Source organism: Apodemus sylvaticus, chromosome 5 (genome assembly GCF_947179515.1).
Source record: "Apodemus sylvaticus chromosome 5, mApoSyl1.1, whole genome shotgun sequence".
NCBI lineage: Eukaryota > Metazoa > Chordata > Mammalia > Rodentia > Muridae > Apodemus > Apodemus sylvaticus.
The window spans coordinates 147,181,893-147,208,356 of record NC_067476.1 but is presented as its reverse complement, the minus strand read 5'-3'; the positions used below and the strand labels follow the sequence as shown (position 1 = coordinate 147,208,356).

Sequence of the window (26,464 nt, the reverse complement as noted above, 5' to 3'; positions counted from 1 at the left end):
ACCATCTTCAAATACAGACACAAACCCACACCTGTATTTTTCATAGCTGGTTTTGTGGCATCCTTGGGGTAAAAAAGACTTTGCAAGGAAAATAAAAGAGAAATAATTAAATGGAGAAGAAAGGGGAATGAAAAGGTCAGAGAAAAATTTTGAATCCTAGTTTTACTGCTTAGCAGCTGTGAACCCCAGATCCCTGGATTTCAGTTTGCTTACCTGCCAATAGCACTGACAGTCCTTGAATCAATGAGCTATGTTAAGAGATTAAGTAGTAAACTACATATACAGGGTGATTATCACTAGAAAATAGTGGAACTGTAGAATCAACAATTGTTGGGTGTATCCAAGAGAGAAATAGAGGAGCAAAGTTGTGGAATTATTGTAGATAGTGGTTCTTATACTTTATAAAAAATTTCTCCTCTGAGAAATTTGTATAGAACACAAAATAACTTGCTTTCATCCTCGCCTGGCATCCATCTGTGGCGACACCAACAAGAGAGATCAGAGACAAATTGGTGACTCTGGCCAGAAACATCAATTTAGGCAATGTTATTTAATTCTAGCAGACTCCGTGTATCAGTCTACAGAAGAAAAAGCTGCAGTTGGCAGTTTCATTTCTACCATGGCTAATTGCAAATATATGTACTGAGGTGCAGACTTGTTCTGTATGATCTAGCTGTCAAAACCTTCCATTAAAATGCAAGGCCCCACAAGTTAGGAACATAGGGCCTTCATGTTCTCTTATGAAATGTCTCACCAGACACATCACCACCTTCCTGATGGCAAAATCTCAGGTAAGTTGGTGCAAGGGTAGGAGCTCTAGAGAAAGGGAGGCAGTCAAATAGAAAGAAAGTCAAACTCCACAACCTGAAAGAAGTATTTGAGAGAGTTGAATTCAACTAGTTGATGAGTACATTGTTATGGTAAAGTCCACTAGCTTATTTATACCTGAAACCAGGGTTTTCCCCTAGTTGGAAAAGCTTGAGAATCCAATATCTTGGAAGAAAGGAATTTGGAAGAGGAGAGGCATGACCTTTATTTAACCAAAAACTTCCCATGAGCCTCTGGCTCTATAGAGTCACCAGTTAAAATGACTTTATTTGTGATGATAGATCCTGCATTTGATAAGCAAAGACTACAGAGGACAGGATATTTTGTGGTGCCATTCCCTTTTTTTAAATTTATTTGTTTGTTTGTTCTTTGGGGTACATATAGGGTGAGGCATATGCCTGTTGTGCCATGTGTGTAGAAATCAGAAGACAAGTTGTAGAAGCTGGCTCTCTCTATTTCCACCATGTGGGTCTTGAGGATAGAACTCAGGTTGTCACCTTGTGGCAGGTGCTTTCTGCCCATGAGCCATCTTGTCGACCTAACCATTTCCTTTTACACGTGTTGACTAGGTAACTCTTGTGCTGTTCATAAATGAATAGAGGTCATTTAAGAAATGGTGATACTGTGTTGGGCACATATTTAAATTGTATGTAATTATTTGATGACATGATTTCTTATCATGGTCTGGGTACCAATATACCTTGGCCATGACTAGTCTCCTCAGAAACATGTTCATTACATGTATCACTCCAAATCTCCTAGGGGAGAGAGAGAGAGAGAGAGAGAGAGAGAGAGAATGGCTGCTGAGCTGCTTTCTAAAGCAAGTTTTTTTTTTATCCCAGTGGCTTTGAACCCCTGTTCAAAACATTCCAATATGGGGAGTGTTGCATAAGTTACAACCACCCACGTGCTTAAGTAGGAACATGGAAAGCGCAGTGGCATAAAACCGCTATTGTTAATGCGAGACTTGAATCCTTTTAAAATGTGAAGATACAATTTTATTAAGCCTATAAACCAAATTGAGCCTCAAAACTAAAGAAGAGTAGTTATGTTTCAGAAAACACCTTAGCAACAATGTGCTTTTTAAAAAGTAGAGCAAAGCCAAAAGAATCCTTGTAGTTTATTCTTTCTTCCTTACACCATTTATCATCTGAGCATCAACAGGATTAGAAGAGACCCTCTCATTAAAAAAAAAAAAATCTAATCTCAGATCTAAACTATGAGAATAGAATTTTTGGCCATTGGGTTTTTTTTTTTCCTTTTTCTTCTTCCTTATCTTTTCTAATCACAAAAGGTACCATGAAGGAGTGGGACCTAAGGTGTTGTTTTGCTTTGTTTGTTTCTGTTTTTTAAAAAGGAAACTTCATGGTGGATACTTTGATCATATATATTACCATGGGTATGTTCCCAGGTAACTAGGATGGGGGAGGGGGAACATGCTCAGTACATTATACTTCTATAATCTCACCTCTCGTCATTTAAGGGTGTTACATATTGGTTTTGTTTGAGCCAGTGAGGACAATAATAACCAAACAATAAACAGCCCTATAGTAAAAGGTACAAGTTTGGGTTTAGTGCTGGACATTAGCACTCCCTCTTCCTTCCCTCACTCAATTGTTCTCCCTCTCCTTTCCTTCCCTCCTTCTTCCTTTCTTACCATATTTATTTTTTTTGTCTTTTTTTTTATTCGATATATTTTTTATTTACATTTCAAATGATTTCCCCTTTTCTAGCCCCCCACTCCCCGAAAGTCCCATAAGCCCCCTTTTCTCCCCCTGTCCTCCCACCCACCCCTTCCCACTTCCCCATTCTGGTTTTGCCCTATACTTCTTCACTGAGTCTTTCTAGAACAAGGGGCCACTCCTCCTTTCTTCTTGTACCTCATTTGATGTATGGATTATGTTTGGGGTATTCCAGTTTTCTAGGTTAATATCCACTTATTAGTGAGTGCATACCATGAGTCACCTTTTGAGTCTGGGTTACCTCACTTAGTATGATGTTTTCTAGCTCCATCCATTTGCCTAAGAATTTCATGAATTTATTGTTTCTAATGGCTGAATAGTACTCCATTGTGTAGATATACCACATTTTTTGCATCCACTCTTCTGTTGAGGGATACCTGGGTTCTTTCCAGCATCTGGCAATTATAAATAGGGCTGCTATGAACATAGTAGAGCATGTATCCTTATTACATGGTGGGGAACAGGGTCTTACTTTGTTGTCGAGGCTGACTTGGAGCCTTACCATTATCTAATCTAAGCTTCTGTTTCCTCATCTGTGAATTAAGAATAGTAATCCCAAGTTTTAGACTCACTGTGCAGACTTACCAGGACAACATTAGATAATGTTATACAAGTACAAAGTCTGGGTTGCCTTTAAAATATTTTTTCATATTTTTTTATTTGATATATTCTTTATTCACATTTCAAGAGATTTCCCCTTTCCTGGATTCCCCCCTCCCTGAAAGTCCCATAAGCCCTCTTCCCACCCCTTCCTGCTTCCCTGTCCTGGTATTCCCCTACACTGATGCACTGAGCCTTTGAGGACCAGGGTCCTCTTATTCATTCTTCTTGGGCATCATTTAATATGTAAATTGTGTCTTGGGTATTCCAAGCTTCTAGGCTAATAACATCCACTTATCAGTGAGTATATATCATGAGTCTTCTTTTGTGATTGAGTTACCTCACTCAGAATGATATTCTCCAGTTTCATCCATTTGTCTAAGAATTTCATGAATTCACTGTTTTAATGGCTGAATAGTACTCCATTGTGTATACATACCACATTTTCTGTATCCATTCTTGCACTGAGGGACATCTGGGTCCTTTCCAGATTCTGGCTATTATAAATAGGGCTACTATGAACATAGTGGAGCATGTATCCTTATTACATGCTGGGGAATCCCCTGGGTATATGCCCAGGAGTGGTATAGCAGGGTTGTCCAGATTTTTAAATTAACTGACATCAAACAGTAAAAGTTATAGACATCAGAAGAGAACCATAAGATGTCTTGGAGCTTGGGAACCTTGTGTGTTGTTTAAATTAGTATAAACATGCCTATCCCCTTACAAATGGATGTTTTAAATGTGGAATATACACACCATCTATGAGCTTTGAACTGAATATATTATATATATATATATATATACATATATGTATATATATGATTATTATATTTTGGTTTCATGTCTACTTCTACTTTCAATATTTTTTTAAATTTTATTTATGTATTTGTATGTCTGTTTCCTTCTGTTCCCATGCATATGTGTGCATCTAAACCCTGAAATGCCATAAAAGGGTGCCAGATATCCTGGAGCTTGGGTTGCAGATGGCAGTGAGCCACCTGATGTAGGGACTAGAAACCAAATTTGGATCCTCTATAAGAACAGCAAGTGCTTGTCGCTGCTGAGCCATTTCTCCAGCCCCATTATGTCTACTATTACTTTGCAATTTACAAGTGTCTTTCACATAGGTATTTCATGGAATCTTTATGTTAACCCAATGAGAAAATTCCATTTTAAATTTAAGAAAAGGGAGGCTCAAAAAAATAAAAATAAAAATAAATTTTAAAAGTTTAATAAAAGAAAAGGAAGGTTCACAAAACTGATCAGGGACAAGGGCTTCCTGAGAAAGAGAACACGGGGATGCCATTACCAGTACCATAGTCTTACGCTGCATTTGAGATGCATGTGCCAAAGATTCTGAAAGAGACTTCTCTACATGGAAAGAACACCAACAAGACCACAGTCTTTTCCCTACAGAGCAGTTTAGGAACCCAAGTCCAAAGATAAAATGCAATGAATACAGTTCAAAGTTGCATCTGACCTAAAAGTGTAACTACAGCCTCAAATTAAAATAGGAAAAGAAACAGACAGAAAACCACAGAAGAAATATCTTATGCCTTTAAATATGCTCTCTGTATAAATAAGACAAGAACTTAAACAGAGAAATTATTTGTCTTCTTATAATTGGTATGAAATTTATAATCCACATTGGAAAAATAACGGCAGAGATTAAGAGAGGAGAGAGTAGAGGTTGTTTTGTGATTGTTTTCTAAACAGGCCTCTTGAGTCCCACTTTTAAATGTAATCTCTTAACACATTTTTTGTTTATACTAATGTCCTATAAAAAGGGTTGTGCCATAGAGAGATTTGATTTAAATTCATCTGTACCAGACACAGAAGTAACTGATTATAGAGTAGTTAAATGATGAACTTATTTAACATAATATGTCCCAGTTGATCTTTTCTGGGCAATTGAGGCTTGAAGAGTATTATTTTTCCTTCTTTTAAATAAATAAATGATGGCGATTCCACATGTTGAAAAGAATCATTCTGGCTCTTGATTGGGGTTGCATAGGTCTTCTCATTGACTATGTGAGCACTGCAGTCTTTATGACATCAAGTTTTTGGCCTAGAAATGTCATTTGCCTCTTCATTTGGGTGGGTCTCCTTCGATTCTCTTCTAGAAGAAAACAGCCTTACTAACTGATCTATAAAGGGAAGTAGACTGGGCAGCCACAAGATAACATAAATGTCTTGAACTCACTGGGTATGCAGCCTGGACTTTAACTCTTCATTCAGTCACCCTGGACTTGAACCCAGTATGCAAGCTTGCCTACTTGTGAACCCACTATGTAGACAGCCTGGTTATGAACCCACCATGTAGACAGCCTGGTCATGAAACCACCATGTAGACAGCCTGGTCATGAACCCACCATGTAGACAGTCTGGTCATGAACCTACCATGTAGACAGCCTGGTCATGAATCTACCATGTAGACAGCTTGGACTTGGACTTCCTAATCTGCTTCAGCTCATGTAATATTTGGACTGCAGATTTCACTAACATCCCTAGCATCTTGCCTTTGTTTTGTTTTGAATTCCTCCCCCCCCTTTTTTACATAGTTTTTGATGTGTAGTCCTCTGTGTGACCAGTGAATTTATGCCTGAAGGTCTCATTCTTTCCATGCTATTACAAATGGTATTGATGTTTCAAAATTCCTGTTCTCATTATTTGTTGTTAGTATATAGGGATAAAACTGATTTCCATATTTTGAAAAACAATTATTCCAATTGATTTAACTTTCAAAAGACACAAATAAGAGTAAGTCTTAAGTGGAAAAATAACTTACTTTCCATGCAAAATAATTTTGCATTAAAGATTGGTTGGCAAACCCAAGCCAGATGTTTATCTAAGTGCCCAGGATAGGCCCAAAAGAAGCACCCATATTTGTGCCTTCCTATGGGCTGCATTGCTCTGCAAATCAGACCCCATCCAGTGAGCAGTGGTTACAGTAATTACAAGTGAGTGGTAGGTTGTCGAGATGTTAAGATTTGCTCTCTGTGGGCCTGACTTTGGATCATGGTCCCTCCATGGACTAGACATGTACTCTTAGTAATCATTCACCTTCCCAGGTCTTCATTTTCCTCCAATGTAAGCTATGAGCAGAGAGCACCCAGGGTCTGCCACCCAGGAATAGTTCATTATTTATTTGCAAGAAGAAATATGCTAGGGAAAACCAAAGAGCTTTCTGATACTGATGATTTAACAATGAGACAGGCTGTGAAGTAGTGAACCTCCTAGTACAAGAGAATAAAGTACTTCCTATCTAGGATAGTAGAAGGTACCCCAAGAGTAGCTCCAGGAGTTTGGGTGTATTATAATCCTCCCCCCTTGATGATAGAAGGAGAGCCAGTACCCAGGTCTCTTCAGTTCCCTACACATCTAGCCCAGAGTCACAAAGGGCTTGGAAGTAGTAGGGAGAAAACATTTTTGGTTTGTTATTTGTTTTTATTTTTGTTTTTCTGTTTTAAAAAAATCCAGACCAGACTTATCTTTCCATCAGCTGCAGTTTATGATTGCCCATTAAACTCAATTGCTTTCTCTGGAGGCTGGTGTTGGGACCTGTCATCTCTAGCTCAATGCCATCTATTCTTGCTTTCCCCAGGAGTGCAGACAGACAAGCCGCCTTCTTGGTGTACACTAATTAATTTATCTCATGCTTGTGATTTTATGGCGCTTAAGTGCTGGAGCATTTCTGTTTATTCTTCTCCCTGCAAAGCATCTCACAACAGCATAAAGACCATGAATCTCCATTGCAAGCCGCCGTCTGTCTTGGGCTGGAAAACAGCCTGCCGGCTGCCTGATGTCTTGCTGGCACTATCTCTTCCAGCCAAAGTAACACGTCCATTAATTTATCCTTAATGACATTTTGACATACCAATCAGTTCATCAGATGTTCCTTTCGCAAGGCCTCTCCTGCGCGGCCGAGCCAGGGTGCCAGGCCACCCCTGATGCATAATACATGAGACCGGCATACACCGCTCAGTGCCTTTAACAGACAGACATGTCTGCCAGTCTAAGACTGCATGTTCCTAATGGCCCCTGCTCCCTGAGTGACCTGCACTGATGCCTTCAGGGTGGTTGTCTCTTGCACCGTGGCTTGCTGTGCTTCAAGGAAGCAGTGACAGGGCAGTGAAAGGGTCCTATGTTCAAAAACATATTTGTGATATTGCTGTTTGGGGAGAAATAAGGTCAGCAACCCTTTACCACACTCATTGCACTCACAATGTTCACAGTAGCACAAGTTCCAGTAATTCAAGTGGATCTGTGGCAATCCTAAGAGCCTGTGTTTCATCAGTATCCTGCTACTACTTAGAAATAAAAAAAAATCACAAAGCTACTATGATAATAATGAATATCAAAAAAAAAGGAAAGGAAAGGAAAATTATCCTTAATGTCTTCTCTCTTCTATCAGCCGTACACGCAGATGCACTACCTCGTGGTTGTAATCACAATGTAGACACGGTTTTATTTTTTAGTATTTTAACTTAATGCAATCCAGTTAGCATTTTTCCATGTTGTTACATAGTTTTCATCTTTAATGGCACTCCATCATTTTAATAGTTGCATAATATTCCATCCAGGGGATGTATTGTAATTTACTGAGCTGCCTCCCTATTGTTAGACATTTACGAGGCTGTAACGGATTGCGTGCTATTAAATAGAAGCTCCGAGGAGGTGAAAGACTGAAGACTGAAGAATCAGGCTTCGAACCCACCTGTTCCCTTTACCCAGTTTATGAGTTTAGAATTAACCCTCTGGGACCCAGGATTTCTCCTCAATAAAACAAAAAGACATAACCACCACTTCATGGTGCTATCATGAAGTTTCAAGCTGTTTTTAAGGTACCAACCACACACAATAGAATCTATAAAAAAATGAAAGCATTCCATTTAAAATAGGTACTACTGGTGGGAAAAATTCCCCACTCTGACCCCAAAATATTTAGACATGCTTACAGATCTTTTCTTTTTTGAAAGCAGGGTTTCACTGTGTGGTGTGGACTGGCTTCCAATTGGAAAGTCTGCTGTGTGAGTCTCCCAAGGGCTAGGTGTATAAGTGTTTGCCAGCACACCCAGCCAGAGACATTTTTTAATGTTATATCTGAGAGTAATGGAGCCCCTGGCATCTAGAAGGTTGGGATCAAGGATGCTAACCAACATTATGTATTATCTAAAGTATCTGCAGTGCCACAGTTGATAGAACTAGTGCATTTAGGAACTAGAGTAGTTCAAAGTCACTTTATTGTATCTGTTATGCCCTTTATTTTCACTATTCCTTTAGAATAAAGTCTCAAGAAAGTAGATCTAGCTTAAATGGTATTCATCCTTAAGCCCAATGTCAATGGGAGGGGCTAAGTGTGGTCCTAGGTACTAAGAGAGGAAGGAGCGCAGAGAAGTGGTACTTGCTCCTCTCTTGAGCAAGGGAGGGTGTCCTATAGATGAGTACTTCTCAAAAGACACTTCCCCATATCTTCTAGGAACTTAGAAATGTACAGATTTTTAGCTTTGCCCTAGACTTACAAAATTCTAAAGCTCCAAGAATGAAGCCCATCCCAAACATAGCAGCTGAGTGTGTGTGATGCATGCACACGCTGTACACGCTGAAGAATCCCTGCTGTTCCCCTCTTTGGAATGAAGCCAGTTTCTACAACAGTAAGAAGGAGTCGTTCAAGTATAGGCACTTTGTACAGAATAGTGTTGAATATGAAGTTATGGGGAATTTCAAATATGGAAGTTCCATCCACCCACCCATCCATCCATCCATTTATATAACATAATTAAAGAACTTACAATATTTCACTAAGTGCTGAATTAGGTGCTGGAGCACAGAAACACAAATAGGAACTAATACGGGCTGCATCCCACCTATGCAGGGCACTGTGCTTCTGGAAGGGGCCATCAGCAGAGGGCATGGGTTCTTGAGGTTGGCATTGTTCAGTAAGAGACTGAGTATCTTCTGACTTGCTATTACAATAGTCTCTGAGCACCTGTGGGAGCATCTACCCTGGTGTCTTATTTGGCTTGTTGTGCTGTAAGCAAGATCTGCACCAAGTGACGGGGGACAAGAGAGGTACAAACAAAAAAAAATAGTTATCTTAATTTTTTTGGTGTGCTCAGATAAAAACCAAATGCAGGCACTAGTGAGGTGGCTCAGCAGTTAAGAACACTGTCTACTCTTCCAGAGGTCCTAAATTTAGTTCCCAGTAATCACATGATGGCTCGTTAACTATCTATAAAGGGATTTGATATGTAGGTGTACATGTAGACAGAGCATACCTACATTTAAATAAATACATATATAATTTTTAAAAGGCTAAAAACAAACAAAAACCTCAGATATGTCAAAAGAAGAGATATACCATTCTTGGAATAGATGATGGTGATGATAGCGATGGTGATGAAGATGATGTATGTTTGTGAACATGTAGGTGCATGCATGTATGAGGTTGTATGTACATGTATGTAGAAGACCTGTCATTCCTCAGATGCCATCTATTTTAGATATTTGGTTTCATTTTTCTTCTCTTTTTTTAAAGATTATAATTATGTTGGTTCTCCCTTTCCTGGTCTCTCATTGGCCTGTAACTCACCTAGTAGACTAGACTGGGTAGTCAACAAATGCCAGGCATTTACCTATTTCTGCCTCGAAGCACTGAGATTACAAGCATTGGCCTCTATGTTGGCTTTCTCTTATTAACTGGGTTCTGGAGGATTGAGCTCCACTCCTCCTGCTTGCAAGGCAAGCACTTTATCAACTGTGCTATCACCTCAGACACAAGTGACCATTTTTAATCAGTACAAGTTATTCAGTAAATGAGAATATATCTGATTATTCTACAGATGAGCAAACTCCCATTACCCCCATGAAGATGGAGACTTTATCACGATCACTTTGAGAGTTACAACCTAGGCAGTCCAGGGCTGAGGTCAATACTATTTCCATAGCACTAAAATTGGGAAGGCTGCCTCCCTAGGCCAGGACTTTCCGAGCTCTGTGGCTTGAAAGCATTCGGGATGACACCCAGCATCTGAACCGTGGATTCTGCTCTCATTTTCCTACGAAGAGCTGCTCCCCTCTCCATTGTTTATTATTCAACAAGCATCGCATAGTCCGTTGACAGCACATCCAGGTGTAAGTACTTGAAAATTCTTTATCACCGTATCTACCCTGGAGCAGTAAGAGAAATTGCAATATTCGACACTAGTTCACACATGAGGAGACTGAGTTACAGAGAAGTGAGGAACTACCCAAGACTACAGAGTTAGTAAATGATAGACTATGGTTTGAGCTTCAGCAGTCTGGCTTGAGAGTCCTTACTTTTCCCATTGGTCTGGGACAGTGTATCTGTCCATATGCACATATGGAAGCAGCCCTTGTGTCTGTTGCATGTCCTCTGCTAGGCTCGATCTATTTGGGCCAACTCAGGAGCCTGTCCAGCGGGGTCTAACTGCACCTTAGATAAAAGAAGAACCTGTTTCAGGAGAGATAGACATAGTTAAGAGAAAAATGCTGAGATAGAGCCACAGAAGCAGTGGCATAGAAAGCTAGATAACAGAAGACTTGAGATGACTGGTGGTGGCCATGGTCCCTTGGGCATTCAAACCATAATAACAACTGCTACTGCTGTTCCTACTTGTGTAACTTTGCCAACATTGGGAAAGAGAGAAGCTCTAACACAAAGGCCCCAAAGTCTCAGAATAGGTGGCTAACAGAGGCAGTGGGCAGACAGGATGCTCAGTGTAAGATGCGAACTCTCTGCAGATATATGCATGTGCAGGTGTCTGATTGCCTGGGAGGAAGGGAGGCAGATGAGAAAGCTGTATGCTTTGATTGACAGAACGACAACAATATTCTTAGAGATCCTCCAGATACTTGACTACCTGGGTTTGAACCTCGGCTCTGCCTCTGGAAAGTTTGGGTATTTTTTTGTGAATCTTTTTAAGTCTGTCTGCCCTGCTCCTTCATTTGTGAGGTGTTGGCAATACCACTGCTCACAATATAGTAATTATAGCTAAAGCCCCCAATACACCATGCCTACAGTCTTTGAACAGTGCCTGGAATAAAGGAAGTCCAGTGCAAAATCTTATTAAATGAGCACGCAACGTGTATTATATTTTTATTATAATTGCATTTAGTTTCTTAAAGCTACTATGATAAAGTAGTGCATGCTGGATGGCTTAAAACAACTAGAATTTCTCCTCTGGCCTGGGGATATGGCTCAACTAGTAAAGTTTTTGCTGTGTGGGCATAAGATCCTGAGTTTGGTCCCTAGAACCAACATGAAAAAAAGAGGTGCTTCTTTGACTTGTCCTCTTAGCATTGCCAAGGTAGAGGCTAGCTACTCCCTGAGCTGATTGGCCAGCCAGCTTAGCTTCCTCAGCAAGCTCCAGGCCAATGACACGCCCTGCCTCCAAACCTAAGGTGGCTGATTCTTGAGAAAGAATGCTCATGTTGGCCTCAGCCTCCATACAGATCAAACACAATGTATGTGTACCCACATAAATATACAAATATATAAAAATTAAATAAAGTCAAATAGCGTTTAAGGATGGCTGGTGATCTGTTGTATTCCTTGGCTAGAAGCTACCTCACTCCATCTTTGCCTGGTTGTTATGTGGTATGGTAGCTTACTCACACAGTAGTCTGACAAGGAACTGGGTGTTAATGACACACTGTCTGCCACTATTGTGTATGTGTTAACTATTTCACCATCCCTGGCTGGGTATAAGAGATAATGCTGTAATACACTATAAACCCTGCACACACTCATCGCCTCAAGTCATGCTATTGACGCTGAGAGGATGTAGCTCAGCCTCCATTACAGTTAGAAGATATCTAAGTTAGTCAAGTTTGGGTTTTGAGGTTTTTATTTTGCTGTGTTTATAAGAGATTGGATTGTGTGAAATGTGTAAATATGCTTTTATAAAAATTTATTTTCATTTTCACAATTTCATATTATATATATATATACATGCACACACATATATATATGCATATGTGCACATACACACACACACACACACACACACATATATATATATATATATATATATATATATATATATATATATATATATATATAATCATATATAATGTGCTTTGCCCATATCACTGCCACCACCATTACCCTCTCTTACCTCTTCTCCCTTCCTGGCAAACCACTAGTTCTTTGCAATAAGTTCCTCTCTGACTCTTGCCCATTACTTTTAATGGCTGGCTTACATGAGGATAGGTGAGGCATTATTTACTTGGGGGAAAAGCACTTGACCAATGCATACACCACTGGAGGATTATGACTTCCCCCCTCCCCACAACGATTTACTGCCTCTCACTTCTTAGAGAGAAATGGGGCACCCTGTACTGCATCCCCTTCTGTGTCGGAATGTCAAGGGGCTCAGCATTGAGCAGACTGAGTCCATGCTCAGTCTTTGGGCTCTTTCTGCATCTCTTCAGTGATGCTGTCTAAGCCTTGGAGAAGGCAGAATGGATGCCTCAGTTAGGGACAAATACTCAGTACTCTGCTCTTCTCATGGCTTTGATCCACTTTGATGCTTTATGAGTCTCTGAATTAACTGTTGTCACTTTCAACAGAAGCCTCTCTGACCAAGGCTAGGAGAACCACAGGTCTACCTGTATAAAGATAAGTATTTAGCAGTCACTTTGTATAAAGATAAGTATTTAGCAGTCATTTTGTCACCTTGTCCGTGCAGCAAATCAACAGCAGTATGTTCACCCTGTGGCCTCTCTGACCTCCTTCTCATGTGCAGGTGATCAGGTTTACAGTGCTGGGCATGAGCTCCCTCCTTGCATCAAACCTCAATGCCAACCCGACAGCTGCCAGCCAGCCCTCTATCAGCCATCACTATTGTCCCCGTGGCCACAAATTCCCTGGTAGGTTAGTATTGCAGCGCAGAGGGCTCACCGCTGGGTAAGACTATTTGAGAGCTTTTATCCTCCAGCAGGTAGCCGGCTTTTCCTCCTGGCATTATATGAAAGCTAGCCAGCGGGAAGGAAACTTCAAGCTCACTTACAGCTTGATTTCTCAGTGTCCTGCCATCAAAGTATGTGGTTCCCTCAGCATAGGGTAGTGTCACCTTATTTGCATCTCTAATCCCATCCCTAGAAGAGATGTAGGAGAATGTTGGAACAGGTGTCTGAGTTTAAAGGCAGGAAGCAGGGACTAAGTTCTATGACTCCTATGTGTGCTGTGTGCCTTGACTAAGAACCCTCTGTCCAGGCTTAGTAAGAGGGAGTCTCTTCTATGAAATGAGAGACGGTGTAGTCCTCTTTCTGTTATGAGTGGCAATTCTAGATAGAGAACCAGTTATGTGGCCTATGGCTGTACACTCTGTAAAGTGTGTGAAGAAGGCTTACTTTTAGTTGGTATGTAGCCACCTCTATGTCTCTCCCCTCTATCTCTTCTTTGCATACTATGGATTACAATACCTTCTTGCTGCAAGGTTCAAGTCTCTGAGAGTTACCAAGATATTCTGCCCAAAGATGCTACTGAAGGGTGGGTCAGAGACAAAGCCCTCTGGGAAGGAAAAAATGCCTGGTCAGTGTCTTCCCAGGAGAGTGTGCATGGCTGGTCATTTCCAGGAAATATCTTTTTAAAATGGAACTGCTAAGATTTCCAGTAATAATCTGGATGCTGCATGCTCCTGTTCCAAGATAAGAAGAGACGGGGGAGGGGTAAGGGTGGTGTAGGACTCCCTCATTGCCTCTATTCTGAGAAAGTTTCCAGTCTGTGCTTGAACTCTTCTGGCAGTGGGGATTCTCTTATCCCCAGCAGGAACTGACATGGACTCCTGTTTGTTTTATTTTATCGGTATATTCTGTCTAGCACCCACAGGTATAAAGTAAGTGTATATTAACTACTTGTCCAAAAACCTCATGAGCAAAGGGGAAGAAAACTATTTTAGGAGAGGGATGAAGAAGTTAACAATAGGAGAGAGAACTTTTTTAGTTGGTTCAGACTACTGTCTTGAAACATTCTCCAGCTCTAAGAACACTGTGCAGAAGAGTCCTTGGGATTCTGTGTGCCCTCTTTCCTTCAGCTTTTGGCACCCCCTGCTGGTGAAATCCTGCAACCTAATTAACAAGAAACACAAAACCACTAGAGAAATATTTGCAAGTTCAGAAAAGTCACTCGTACTTGAGTGTTAAAGGCCCTGAGGATCCATACCTTAATTAATGAGAAGACCACGCCTGGAGTTGTGACTATTTGGGTGTTTTATTTTTTAATATTCTGCGACTTGGGATAGTCTGTGGGATCTAAAGTTAACAATAACAGGCAGACAGACAGACAGACAGACAGACAGACAGACAGACAGATTTCTGTGAATGTTCCACTAATTCTGTCAGTATTGTATGAATGAAATACTGAGCTATCTACTCAAAATATTCCAAGGCACAAGCTGATGCCATGCAGGGCTCCCCTTCTCTTTGGCTGTACTTATCTACTTTTGAAGTGGTTATAATTTGTACTTAGATCAGGATAACCATCTTTTCTACACTCCAAATCATAGACTTTTTAAATGGAAATTTGTGCAACAAATTTATCGAGTGTGGGCTAGGTGCCAGATTCTCAGCAAGAAATTGGAGTAGTTCCATGGAGTCAAAAGCCCTTCTCCCAAGAGGTGCTGCCTCAGGTGAGAGTTGAGAGACTGATACAGGCATGGATGCAGACTTAGCCAATATGGTGTTGATATGTTACCTGGTCTCCAGCCAGAGTTCAAAACAAGGGTTAACTCTCTCATAGCACCAAATATTTCTTCTTTGCATTCTCCATCTCTGTGATTCTCTATGTCTGTACCTATTTAATGTTTGTCCTCATCTTTTATCTCTGGGTTTGTAGAGGGTCAAGGTGAGGAGGATGAGGCTTTCTTTACACTTACCAGAGCTTGATACATGTATGTGCTCAAATATCTGTTGAAGGAATGAGTCAGCCAGAGAGGAGAAAATTACAGTTCTGTTAGTGGAACAGCAAGAAGCCTCAGAGAAGGTCTGACATTGGAATGACTTTCAACTTGAAGGATGAAGAGAGATGTCCAACGGAAAGAAATAAGAAAACATCCAGGCCAAGGGTGTTGAGCAGTGTAGGGTAGGGGGAACATAATTCCTGTTTTCTAGGAGGAATGGATGGGAAGCTAAGCTTAAGCCCAGTGCACTTTTTAAAGATATTGGATATTTTCAGATTTGAGTTTTCTCCAGAAGAGAAAAAAATAAATAAAAGGGGAAAGATAAGTAAAAAGTCTTTGGTAGTGGCAGGAAGTATCAATTTTTTCCTGTTACCGGTATTAGTTGTAATTTTTAAATTTTGAATTTCAAAGGATAGAGATAGATCTCTAGCTTTGAGCGTGTGTCTTCTTTTCTCTGTGCCTCTTCCATTTCCAACTTTAGGACTGTGTTTATTGCCAAAACATTCACATAGAATGTCCATTACCAAAACACTCACCCAGGACTCCTATCCCCAAAACAAGTAGGAAGTTTCAGCTAGCCATGGCCTGCATACCCAGGGCACTGCTATGGTTTGGAGGAGCCCCACCCAATCCCTAAGGATTATATATTAGTCCCCAGGCCAAGTGCAATGTTGTAAGATGCTGTGGAAAGGTAAGATTTAATGGAGGTCCTTAAGCTAAGGAGGGCATTTAAGACCTCAGCCTATGCACATCATTTTGCTTTCTGGCTTTGTGCTGAGAAGTTTGCTATGCCTGCTATGAACATGTAAAATCTTCAACCCTTGCTAGAGTCAAAGAATCAAGTGGGGTCACCCAGTCAATGACTAGTAAGAAAACTTTTCTGTTAAGTTCATTGTCTCTGATATTTTTATGTAAAGGTAGCTAACATAAATGTCATATAGCTGATGTTTATAGCTCAGTTTTTAAATTTTTTTAAATACCTCTATGTTTTGGAGAGGTTCGGGATTTCTTTCCTTTTTTCTCTTTTCTTTTTTTATATAGGTATTTGGCTGAACCCAAATGTTTCTATAAAATGTTACTTTTCTAAGAAGCAGTGAGACCTCTTTTGAATATTATTATTCCTTTGGAGGTCGATGATTTGTGTTGAAGACAACTCTATATTATTCTACCCTGAATGGAATGAGATTGGCTGGAAGTTCTGCCCCGAAGGAAATATTAAAGCCTCTGATTCATACTCATTTGTAGTTTTCAAGTTAATTCTCTTATCAGATTTCCTTTTATTTCCTGCTGGGGCAATGTGAGCGGGCTTAGACGGAGGCAAAATATCTGCTGTATATCCTTTCAAATTTATGATTAAGAAGGTCACATATACATTTTTAAACACACTGCTTTTTGATAATGGATGAAGAATAAAATTTTGAATGCCATCAGCTACAAAATTGTTCATTTGTCTTATGTTGCTCGTCCTCTGGCCTGTTGATTGACTGATGATGGTAGAAAGGGCCAGGCTGAGCAAGGCTTGATTTCTTGTCATTCTGCTGTCTGCCTGAAGTAGTTCCACGGATACAACAGTCTGCCTGTGGCCAAACCATTAATAACCAAAAAATGTTGTTCTTTTCTTGAGTGCAATTCCTTCCCCAGGCCAATTTTTAGGAATAAATAAATGAAGAGTTCCACTTTTAGGCTTCATGGATCTTCAATTATGGCCAAATGAGGAATTATAAAGGTTTTTTTCTTCTCAGTCCAGATGCCAGTCTAGATCTAGGTTCACTCTGTCCTTTGCTCTGCCCTGTTTGCCACGGCAGGAATGTGTTCTTCAGGGTCTCCCTCAGAGGCCTCTTTTAACACCTGTAGCTTTTAATTAGATTCAGCCAATGAGAGCTGCTGTAGGAAGCCAGAGAGGATGGGGAAAGAGGAGTCAGGGTATAATAGTGGCCCACAATTTCCCCCGTGTGCTCTTCTAGAACTAACTAGAAAATATCTGCCCTTCTGGACTTTTCTTTTCAACTCTTAGGGATTCTGATTAGATCTTTACCTGCTTGTCTCCCTGGGCCCGTAGTTGGGAATCGTCTCTTGTCCCTCTTGTGTTACACCATCTTTCTGTCCCCAACAACCTTTTTGTTTTATCAGTCCTTTTTATAAACAAAGACTTCTCAAGTTATCTTCATTTAAAGGTGCCATCTGCCATTCTATATAGTCTACACCTACATACTAGACCCATGTTCTTAGGAGGAGGCTATCAATTGTGAGTTGGTCCAAGATAAAACCTTCTAAAATACTTCTCCATCCAGATTTATTTTTTCCTTTGATGCTCCTTGTGGGAGGAAGATGTCATTAACTCTTGAAATAACCTATCTCATGATTAGGACATGGTTTCTATGTTACAGTTAGTTTTGCCTCCTTAGGATGTTTGTTATTTCCAGGCTGACACAAGAATAGCAAAGATTAAGGTTAAAGCCAGGTTCTGTAAAGACTAGAGCAGTAGACTCAGAGAATTATCTTTGAGAGACTTATTTAGCCCATAGCTTTCCATTTGCTAGGAACATAACAACTATGTTTAGATATATGCATGTTGGGAAAGCCCATAAGACCACATGCAAGGAAGGGTCATGATATTTTTTTATCTTTTATGATATACCTAAGCCCCATCATTTAAAATTTAAGTGAAACAGATTTTTTAATCCATAAAAGAAGAAGCCTTTGATCTTTTCAGTCCCCCAGTGAGAAATCAAAACCCCTGTCACTTGGTATAATTCAAAGACAGGTGGAATTCCACAGTGGAACTGCTGGGAGTGGGTTGAGACATTAGAATGTGGTCATCTGAATCAGCAAGGACTTCATAGCAGTGTCCATGTGGTTGCTGTCATTTATGTGCTAGTAGTATGCTCTCTATATTATATGTGCTGCCTCATTTAATTCTTATATCTAGATGAGGCTACTCCTCATTGTGTAGAAAAGTTCTATGGACAGAGAACAGTAAACCTACAGCAGAGGTAGGCTATAAATTCATGTCTGTCTAATGCTAAAAGAGGTTTAGCCTCAGTAGTTGGTGTCAGGACTGTTAAGGGATCTTGGTGGCTACTTCTTCAAGTAATTCAGATTACACCAAACTTTGAGAAATACTCCTATATACTATTATTATTATAAAGGCCTCCCTGGTTGTCTAAGACTGTTGCTCCTATAGGAATGTCGATGAGTTGAGTCCAGCTCTAGATTCTCTTTCTTTGAGCTAAAAGACTAATCTTTACCCTCACCTACCATCAACCCCTACTTTGGTCTACTGCTCTGTGGTGAGTTCTTTCATTAGTCAACCTTGAGAAAGGCTGAAGTGTATTCCTTGTGAAATATCCAAGCCTTATCAGTTAAAAGGTAAGTAAAATAGATTGTTTGGTCCATAAAAAAGCCTTTCACTTTTTAGTTCCCTAGTGAGGAATAGAAGTCTTAATCGTTTGTTATTATTAATAAAAGAGATAGAATGGGGACTGTTGCGGGGAGGGGGGTGTTTAGCTGCACGAAAACAGAAGGAACATCCTTACCTTTTCCTCCCTCTAAGAAAGTAAGGGATCCATCATAGTCTTTCTGATTTCCTATTATAAGCTCAAATATATAACATGCTCATTCTATAGATAAAACAACTTAAGTTGCATATTTCCTACTAAATTAAGTGATTTATAGTTTCAGAATGGCTTGTGTTTACTTGACCCTGACATTTTAGAGCCATACTTGCCTCTACTTTTATTGAATGAATTAAATAATAGTGCTGAGGATGTGGGGGTGAGGAAAGAGACCAACCTACCTTCCCAGTCCTCTAATGCAACTAGAATCATCTGACTGTGATTTTTCCCTTGCACATGTCCCAAAGGAAGCTGGCTAAGAAGCAGAAGGAGACCCAGAGTGGAGCCCAGAGGGAGATGGGGCCTGTGGCCTCGACTGACAAGCCTTCCACCAAGCTCAGCACCAACCGCAATGATGAAGGCTTCTCCTCCAGCTCTCAGGATGTTAATGGATTCAGTAAGTCAAGCCAACTAAAGTGAATGGAGTTAATTTTGGTCCGGGTGCCTCTCTGTGGATCCTTTACAATAACCAAATCAAGGAAATCATGAAATCAGAATGCTTTCCCGAGATATCAGCGATGAAGGGTCTTCTCCTTGGCAAAATTTTAGGGTAGCCCAACCTAGGGTAAAAGGCATATTTAAGAATATAGGACTGGAGGGGTGTAGTCCAGCCAATAAACATGTCATATGAAAATGAAGACCTGAGTTTGAATCCCCAGAACACAAAGAAAAAGTTAGTCAGGATGGCATGTACTAATAAGCTCAACATTGGGGAGATGGAAACAGGGTGATTCTGTAGGGTTTGCTGACCAAGCAGTCTAGCCTAATCATTGAACTCCAAGTCTTATGAGACACCATGTCTCAAAGATAAAGTAAGGAATGATTGAGGTAATTATATTTACTGCTGATATTCACATACATATGCATATACACAGTGCAAATATATGCCGATCTCTATAAACCATATATACCAAAAATCAACCAACTCGAAACTATGCCTGAGCAGATATAATGGGAACAAGTCATCCTAAATAGAGTCAGGTCAGGTAGTTAAAAATAAGAATAGTTACTAAGAAGAAGGAGGAGGAAGGGGAGGAGGAAAAGAGATGATTTTAAGGAAAAAGGGGGGGAAAAGCAATACTGAACTTACTGGCTCACAATTCTCAAAGCTATCTCACATTTCCTGTATAATGTAGATGAGTCATGGAATGTTTCTGTCTCTGGCCCTATTATTTCAGAAACTGAGGTTTAAAGAAACAATCTCTAAAATTGCAAGACTGTTGGGTTCCATGTTAATACTCGAAACTGTGTTTCCAAGCACAGTTTTATTAGGTCAAGACTATCCTCATCTTCATGAAGAGTTAGTAAGGCATCCTTGGCTAATATAAGTAGTTTAAATTCCATGGTTGGCCCATCCAAAAGAGAGCTCCGTGGCTGGGTAATTATAAGCCTGTTTGTTGATCAGACTTAAGAAAGCTTTCTTTTGCTCTACTTTTTCAACCAGGCTATAAGCTAGTTCTTTCCTTGATCTGATAATAAAATAGTAAATTTTTACCATGTATCTTATACATTATAGACAGAAGGAACCATATTTCATAAAGACTGCTTTAGGTATGGTCTGTGTAGAAGATGCGGAGTGATGAGAGTTCAAGAGAATAAAGGAAACCAATATAAATATTTCACCATCTATGATGCAGACACACTGGCTTCATTTCTCCCATCAGCCTATGAGACACTTAGTAGGGCTGATCTTATTTGGTAGGTAAGATATGTTTGCCTCAGCTTCCTAGAGTTACATAGATCATTTCTCAAGGATCCAAGATCCCTAAGTTGGAGCACAGCATTAAACTTGAAAGGTTTTCCAAGCAAAATGATAGATGAGAGACAAAAGAGACTGAGAAGAAAAGACTACACATATCCTTTATATTTACCAATGGTAACATTTTTTCAATATTGGCATCTGGTTGCACTTTCTCTCACTGAACAGAATTTTTTTTGAGCTATTTAGATGTTAACTTGAGGTTTCTAGAACATTCTATCTCTAGAGATTTGGGTATGTGGTTCCTATAATGTAAAACAACTCTTCATCATATCACAACAGAATTAGTCTTCTGTAAGAACTATGACATCATTCCAATGATATTGAAGATGCAAGTCCACATTTAAAGTTCATGTGTGTCCCCAGAATATGCTGATTCTTTTGTCAGGATCCAGCCAAGGAGCTCATTTCCATTTGGTTTTCCTAAAGTCTCCTGACCTTATTTTTTCTTTCAGGAATCTTGACATTTTTCAAAAGTCTGAGGCAGTTGTTCCGTTTTCCATCAGATTTCATTTAAGTTAATCATTTTAGAAAAAGATGCACAACATAATGGTATTGTTTACTGCTCTAAACTTTACTAATAGCCACATGATATCACTCTCCTCCTTTGACCATGTAAGTTTGAATACAACGTAAGGTTTCATAATGCTTTCAAAATCTAAAAAATATTGATGATCTTATGAACAAATTTTAATTAATTTTAAATTAATTAAATTAACAAATTTTAATTAATTTTTGCCTCTTCTTAGCGATAAGAGACAATCTATGTCTGTTTATCCCTATAAATGGCCCATTCCTGTCCTTAATCTTGGTGAATTACCCCTATTCATATATTTGGCAGGATTTAGCATGGGTAGGCACACATAGAACCAGAGGAGCACAGAGGGACTGGCTAGGACCTTGGTGTGTTCTTGAAGAAAGGTTGATCCTAAACTTCACTGAGCTGTCTCTAGATGTTCAACTTTGAGCATTGCAAGTTTTACCTTTAAAAGGACACTAGTTTTAGTTATTTATACCAAAACTCTCCTACACATCCAGTCTTGTGTGCACATTTTTTCCCTTTTCTAAAACTTCCCCAGAAAGACATCAGATGCTGAAAGATTATGGTCCAGCAAGCATGACAATCACTGTGACCCTGAAATTGCAGGTCTTTAGTCTGGAGCTTTCTAGTCATGTGGGAAAACAACCCAGGTCACACTGATTCCTTGGATTTCAAAGAGAAATACAACCACTGTTTTCGTTGTGGATGAAAAGTTAGACCCTCCAGATAAAAACACTTCTTCACTAATGAAAAGGAAAGGGTAAGAACCTTCATCGAGGTCTTCTGGGATGTTTTAAAGGTCAAAGCTAGTCTTCCCAAACAATCAGATGTCTGCTGTCCATATCGTATATCTGTATTCATATGCATCATACATAAAGCCATATATACCCCTATGTATCTGTATATAGATATTCATTTTATTGCCATTTCTTTTTAAAAGACAGAAAAAATTCAATTGACTGGTTATATTCAATTATTATGAAATCATGAGTTTGTTTGAATCACTAAATATTTTAGAATTCTTTCTACGCATCTAGTGTCTTCAGACTGTAGCTATAAGCATACTCTGGGGATTTTTTTTTGAATGCCCTAAAATGCATCAGGTAACATTTAAAATGCCCTGTGGGACCACTGGGATGAGTTTTGAAGGGGGAATAAATGTAAGTAATGCTTACACTAGAGATGTAAAAATTGCTTCTAAAATCACCCTGATGTATGTAAAATTGGATCTATTTTCGTGACATTAGGGAAGTTGCTGCCTGGCTTCTGAATCGGTGTCTTTAAGAGCTACTGAGATTATGTGCGAATTCTGAAGCAGTGGGGGGGGGGGGGGGGTGGGCAGCAGGAGAACATTCCTTACATCAAGATAGATTATAGGACATGTCTTGAGCAATTATTCCATTGTTGAGCAGGTGGGCCCTACCTTTATTCAAATTCTGCCTCTTCCTACTTAGGTCAGTTTTCTGGTCTTATCTATTACCAGTGACTGCTATGTTTGGGAACATCTATTCAGTCAAGCCTCTCAATGTTGTATAGGAACAACCACCTCTGGGGCAGTAGGGTGACAGGGCTCTGTCAGATATGGGCTGTTACTGTGGAGTGCTTAGGCATTCTTTTAAAAGCTGTGCATGTCACATTTCAAGGACAAACAATGCACATTGTTTTCCATTTAAAGAAAAGCTGGCTTTTTCTTAGGTAATCTGATTTTGATCGTGGATGCCTTGAATACTTGTAATTTTTTCCCTGTGATCTTTTGCTCACTGGGATTGTTTTCTGGGTATTTCTTCAAGTACACTCCTTACACATCATGCTTATGTCTCCTTCTTTATCTTTTGTATTCATGTCTTCTCCTTGCTCATTTTCAGACTAAACAAAATGCTTCAAAACAAATTGCAGTTGAATCACTAGGACATGGGGACCTGACTGGTCACCTCTCTCATAGTGCATTTAGCTTCCATTTTTTACTGGCTACCATTAGCTAGCAATCCCTTGGAGATAGAATTACAGGAGATTGTGAACCACCTGATTTGGACACTGAGAAACAAACTCGGGGCCTTTGGAGAGAAGCAAACAAGCAAGCACTTTTAACCACTGATCCACCTCTCCAGCCTCCAGATAAATAATTCTATTTGTCTGATATATTTCAACAGCAGACCCTTTTTCGTGTTATAGATAGCTTATAGGCTTAATTGTGCCTGTTCTACATGTAGGGAAACCGAAACCCAGAATACATACCCTTTGAAACGTCAGAATCAGGACACATTTTTCCTTGTAACAGTTAAAGCCTATTTACCCCGTTCAGCCAAGAATTTAGGAACAGACTTAGCAAGAGCACTCAAGATGAAACAATAGGGAAAAAAACCCTAAGATCAGAAAATTATAAATAAACACAAAGTCAAGCCAGTGGTACCCCAAACTATAATTATATCATAATTAAATCTAAATATGCAGACTAGATCATACAGAGATCATCAGACATTGGACCATTAAGTACTCTGCTAAGTCAGGAGTAGTTTGAGAAAAGTAGTTATAAATTGGGAACTCACATCACAAGTAAACTTTGTTTTCAAAATATATTTACTCTATTATTTTTATTTCTGTGTGTGTGTGTGTGTGTGTGTATGTGTGTGTGTGTGTGTGTGCCTGCAGCAGTTACTAATTTTTAAATATGGGTCTTTCTCTGGATTTTCTGGTAGCAAACACTCAAGAGGAGGATAGCTTCGGGGAGAACCTACTATGCACTGGATCTTTTGCTTTATGTAAATCCTGTTCTTAAGCTTCCTCAAAATTTTGTAAATTTTATTCTACCTCCATCTTGGAAATGAAGAAGCCAAGTTTAGGAGAGCAAAGGGAGACATGCCCAAAGTCACGTGTCACAGAAGTAGTAGAGATGAGATTAGGAACCAAATGGAGTCTTCTACCCTAAAACCAGAGCCATGACTTATAGTTTGGTAGTTGCCAGCTTCACAGAGTAAGCTCTTTGGTAGTCACAGAGGCAGACAGCACTATTCCCCAGTGACATCATGGGTAAATTTTCTATCATGTGAGCAATGGCTTCCACCACATCTCAGTTGAACATAGATGCCTACATCTGGGTACTGACATGGAGCCAGTCAGATTGTCATGAGGTTCCGGGGTCTGTCATGATCATCTAAGTCCAGCCTCACAGCAACCCTGTCCAGACCATATGTTTGTTACTGAACCCACTTGACTAACACATTCCTATATTAAAACATCTTCCTAAAATTGTTGAAAGAATCATCAGAGAAATCTGTGTCTGATAGCACATATTCTCCTTTCCAAATTGCATGTCTTTGCTTTAATCTTTATCAATCCCTCTAAAATGAAGCTGGGAGAGAAAGATACAAAGGCAAATAGTCCTGCAGAGTTGGAAGACTGTGCCTTCTCCCATCCCCCATATCATACAAATGCCTGCATCAGGTGCACCTGACCAGTGAATGCTCTCACAGACAGGTTCTGCAGGAATTGTCCCTCTAGGAGTTTCCTAGGAAAGCCAGACTCTACATCAATGATCTCATATTCATTATTGTCATGCTGGAGCAATCTGAAAGAAGATACAAAAACGAATAAATAGGAATGGCTTCTGGTTTCTGGCCCCTGGCTCGCAACAGGGTGGGGAAGCAGAGGTCCAGACACTCAGCATCTTTGCTGTATGACTTTGTGTTGAAGCAACCTGCACAAAGGACTCCAGGCCTTTTTCCCTGTCTTTGTGACCAAAATACACCTAGGAGTACACCTCAAGGACAGAGATGAGCATTGTTTTCCATTTAAAGAAGCGCTAACCTTTTCTTCAGTAATCTGATTTTGATCTTGCTGCCTTGCATATTAATAATTTTTCCCTACATTCTTTTGTCCCTTCTCTGGATGTTTCTTTGGCTGTTGTCCCTGCATATTGTGCTTATGTCTTCTTCATTTTGTGTATTCATCTGCCGTCTTCTCATGGTTCATTTCAGACCAAACAGAAATGCCCCCGGAGCTGTTTTCTTCTGATGAGGAGAGTGCCCCTGAACCCTGAGGCACATCCCTGTCGCTCAACAGACAGAACTCATAAAATTGTTTCTTTGGACACAAGTCAGGGAATGTTCAAGTTTGATTCTATCATAGGATGGTTGAGCAGAAATAGGGCAGGTGGCAGGCAGGGGCAGGCAAAATGCAGCCTGATTTATTTTAGAAATATGTTGTATAACTAGAGAAATTGACATAGTGAAGATAGATCAGGACTTTAAAATGTTACAGAGGTTGGAGGGGATTGTGGTAGCTCCCTGAGGAGGACTGGCTACAGAAATGAGTCTTGGCCTTCTCTGGGGGTAGCTATTGACTTGATGGTATGTGATACTGATGACTGTTAGCTCCACTGGGGACATTATCTGGGTCTGTTGTTTTGATGAATAATTTCATATATTGTGTCTAGACCACCAAACAGCATAGTTAGGTAGAATTATTACCCTGATGTTATAAATAACATCATCATTGTTATAGATAACCTAAAATCCTGAGCAAGGTTCTAGAGTCCTCTCTGGTTTCTTATAAGAAAACACTCTAGCCCATCAGATACTCACTGACAATTTATTTATATGAATGAATAAGTCAGTGAATAAATGATGGAATTGGAATTCATATAAAGATGTCTCTAATTCCAGAGCCTTATACTTTTCTCAGAGTGAATTTCATCTTCCATGAACTTGAAATCTGCCACTATAATTTCAATTCTTTTATCTGCTTATGCACCTGTGTACAGATCAGTAGCCCAGTGCTGGCTTTGTCTGCCCTCTGGTGTTGGATAGGGTAATGGAATCAATCACCCTCACCCCATCTATTTAACTGTAAGACTGAAGTTTCTAGGTCTTCTTACAAGCTAAACAACTCCACTTCAGTCATCAGGCCTCAGAATACATACCCCTATTGTCAACCTTCTCAAAACAGTTGACTCTTCTATTTATTGACCAATATTCATGGAGTCCAGTTCCCAAGATAACTATGGCCCTCTACTCCAGGCTAGGACATTCAGATAACCATAACCTCTACTCCAGGCTGGTACTTCAGAGAGCTATCATCTCCCTCACACTGGATACCAAACTGGCATCCAGGAGACACTGTTCATGTCTGAATTAATGTCCAAGAATCTACCACATGCTCACCTACTGTAAATACCATGAGGGCTGGCATATCTGGCCTATGTGAAAATGGCTTTTCAGACCTAATGGGAAGAAGAATTGATGTCTCATCTATGCCAAGCCCACCAAGCTATGTGCTACTCTGACTGTGTGAGCCAATGACACATTTGCTCTCCGGGGTCTGGAGTATCAAAAACAACAACAAAATGCTCTTCAAACTTATGATAATCATTATTCTTCAAAAACTAATGATATTGTGGCTGGAGAGATGGCTTAGAAGTTAAAAACACTTGCAGATCTTGCAGAGGACCTGGGTTT

At 39.8% G+C, this 26,464-nt stretch overlaps 1 protein-coding gene across 1 annotated transcript in view; it reads left to right on the top strand.

The window, feature by feature from the left end:
• The window catches only part of Ptprt (protein tyrosine phosphatase receptor type T), a 1,128,608-nt gene that overhangs the window by 991,223 nt on the left and 110,921 nt on the right, over positions 1-26,464 (top strand). Inside the window, exon 15 of the mRNA XM_052184183.1 lies at positions 18,960-19,108. Within this exon, the coding sequence (XP_052040143.1) occupies positions 18,960-19,108 (149 nt within the window). The remainder of the gene's footprint in view (positions 1-18,959; positions 19,109-26,464) is intronic.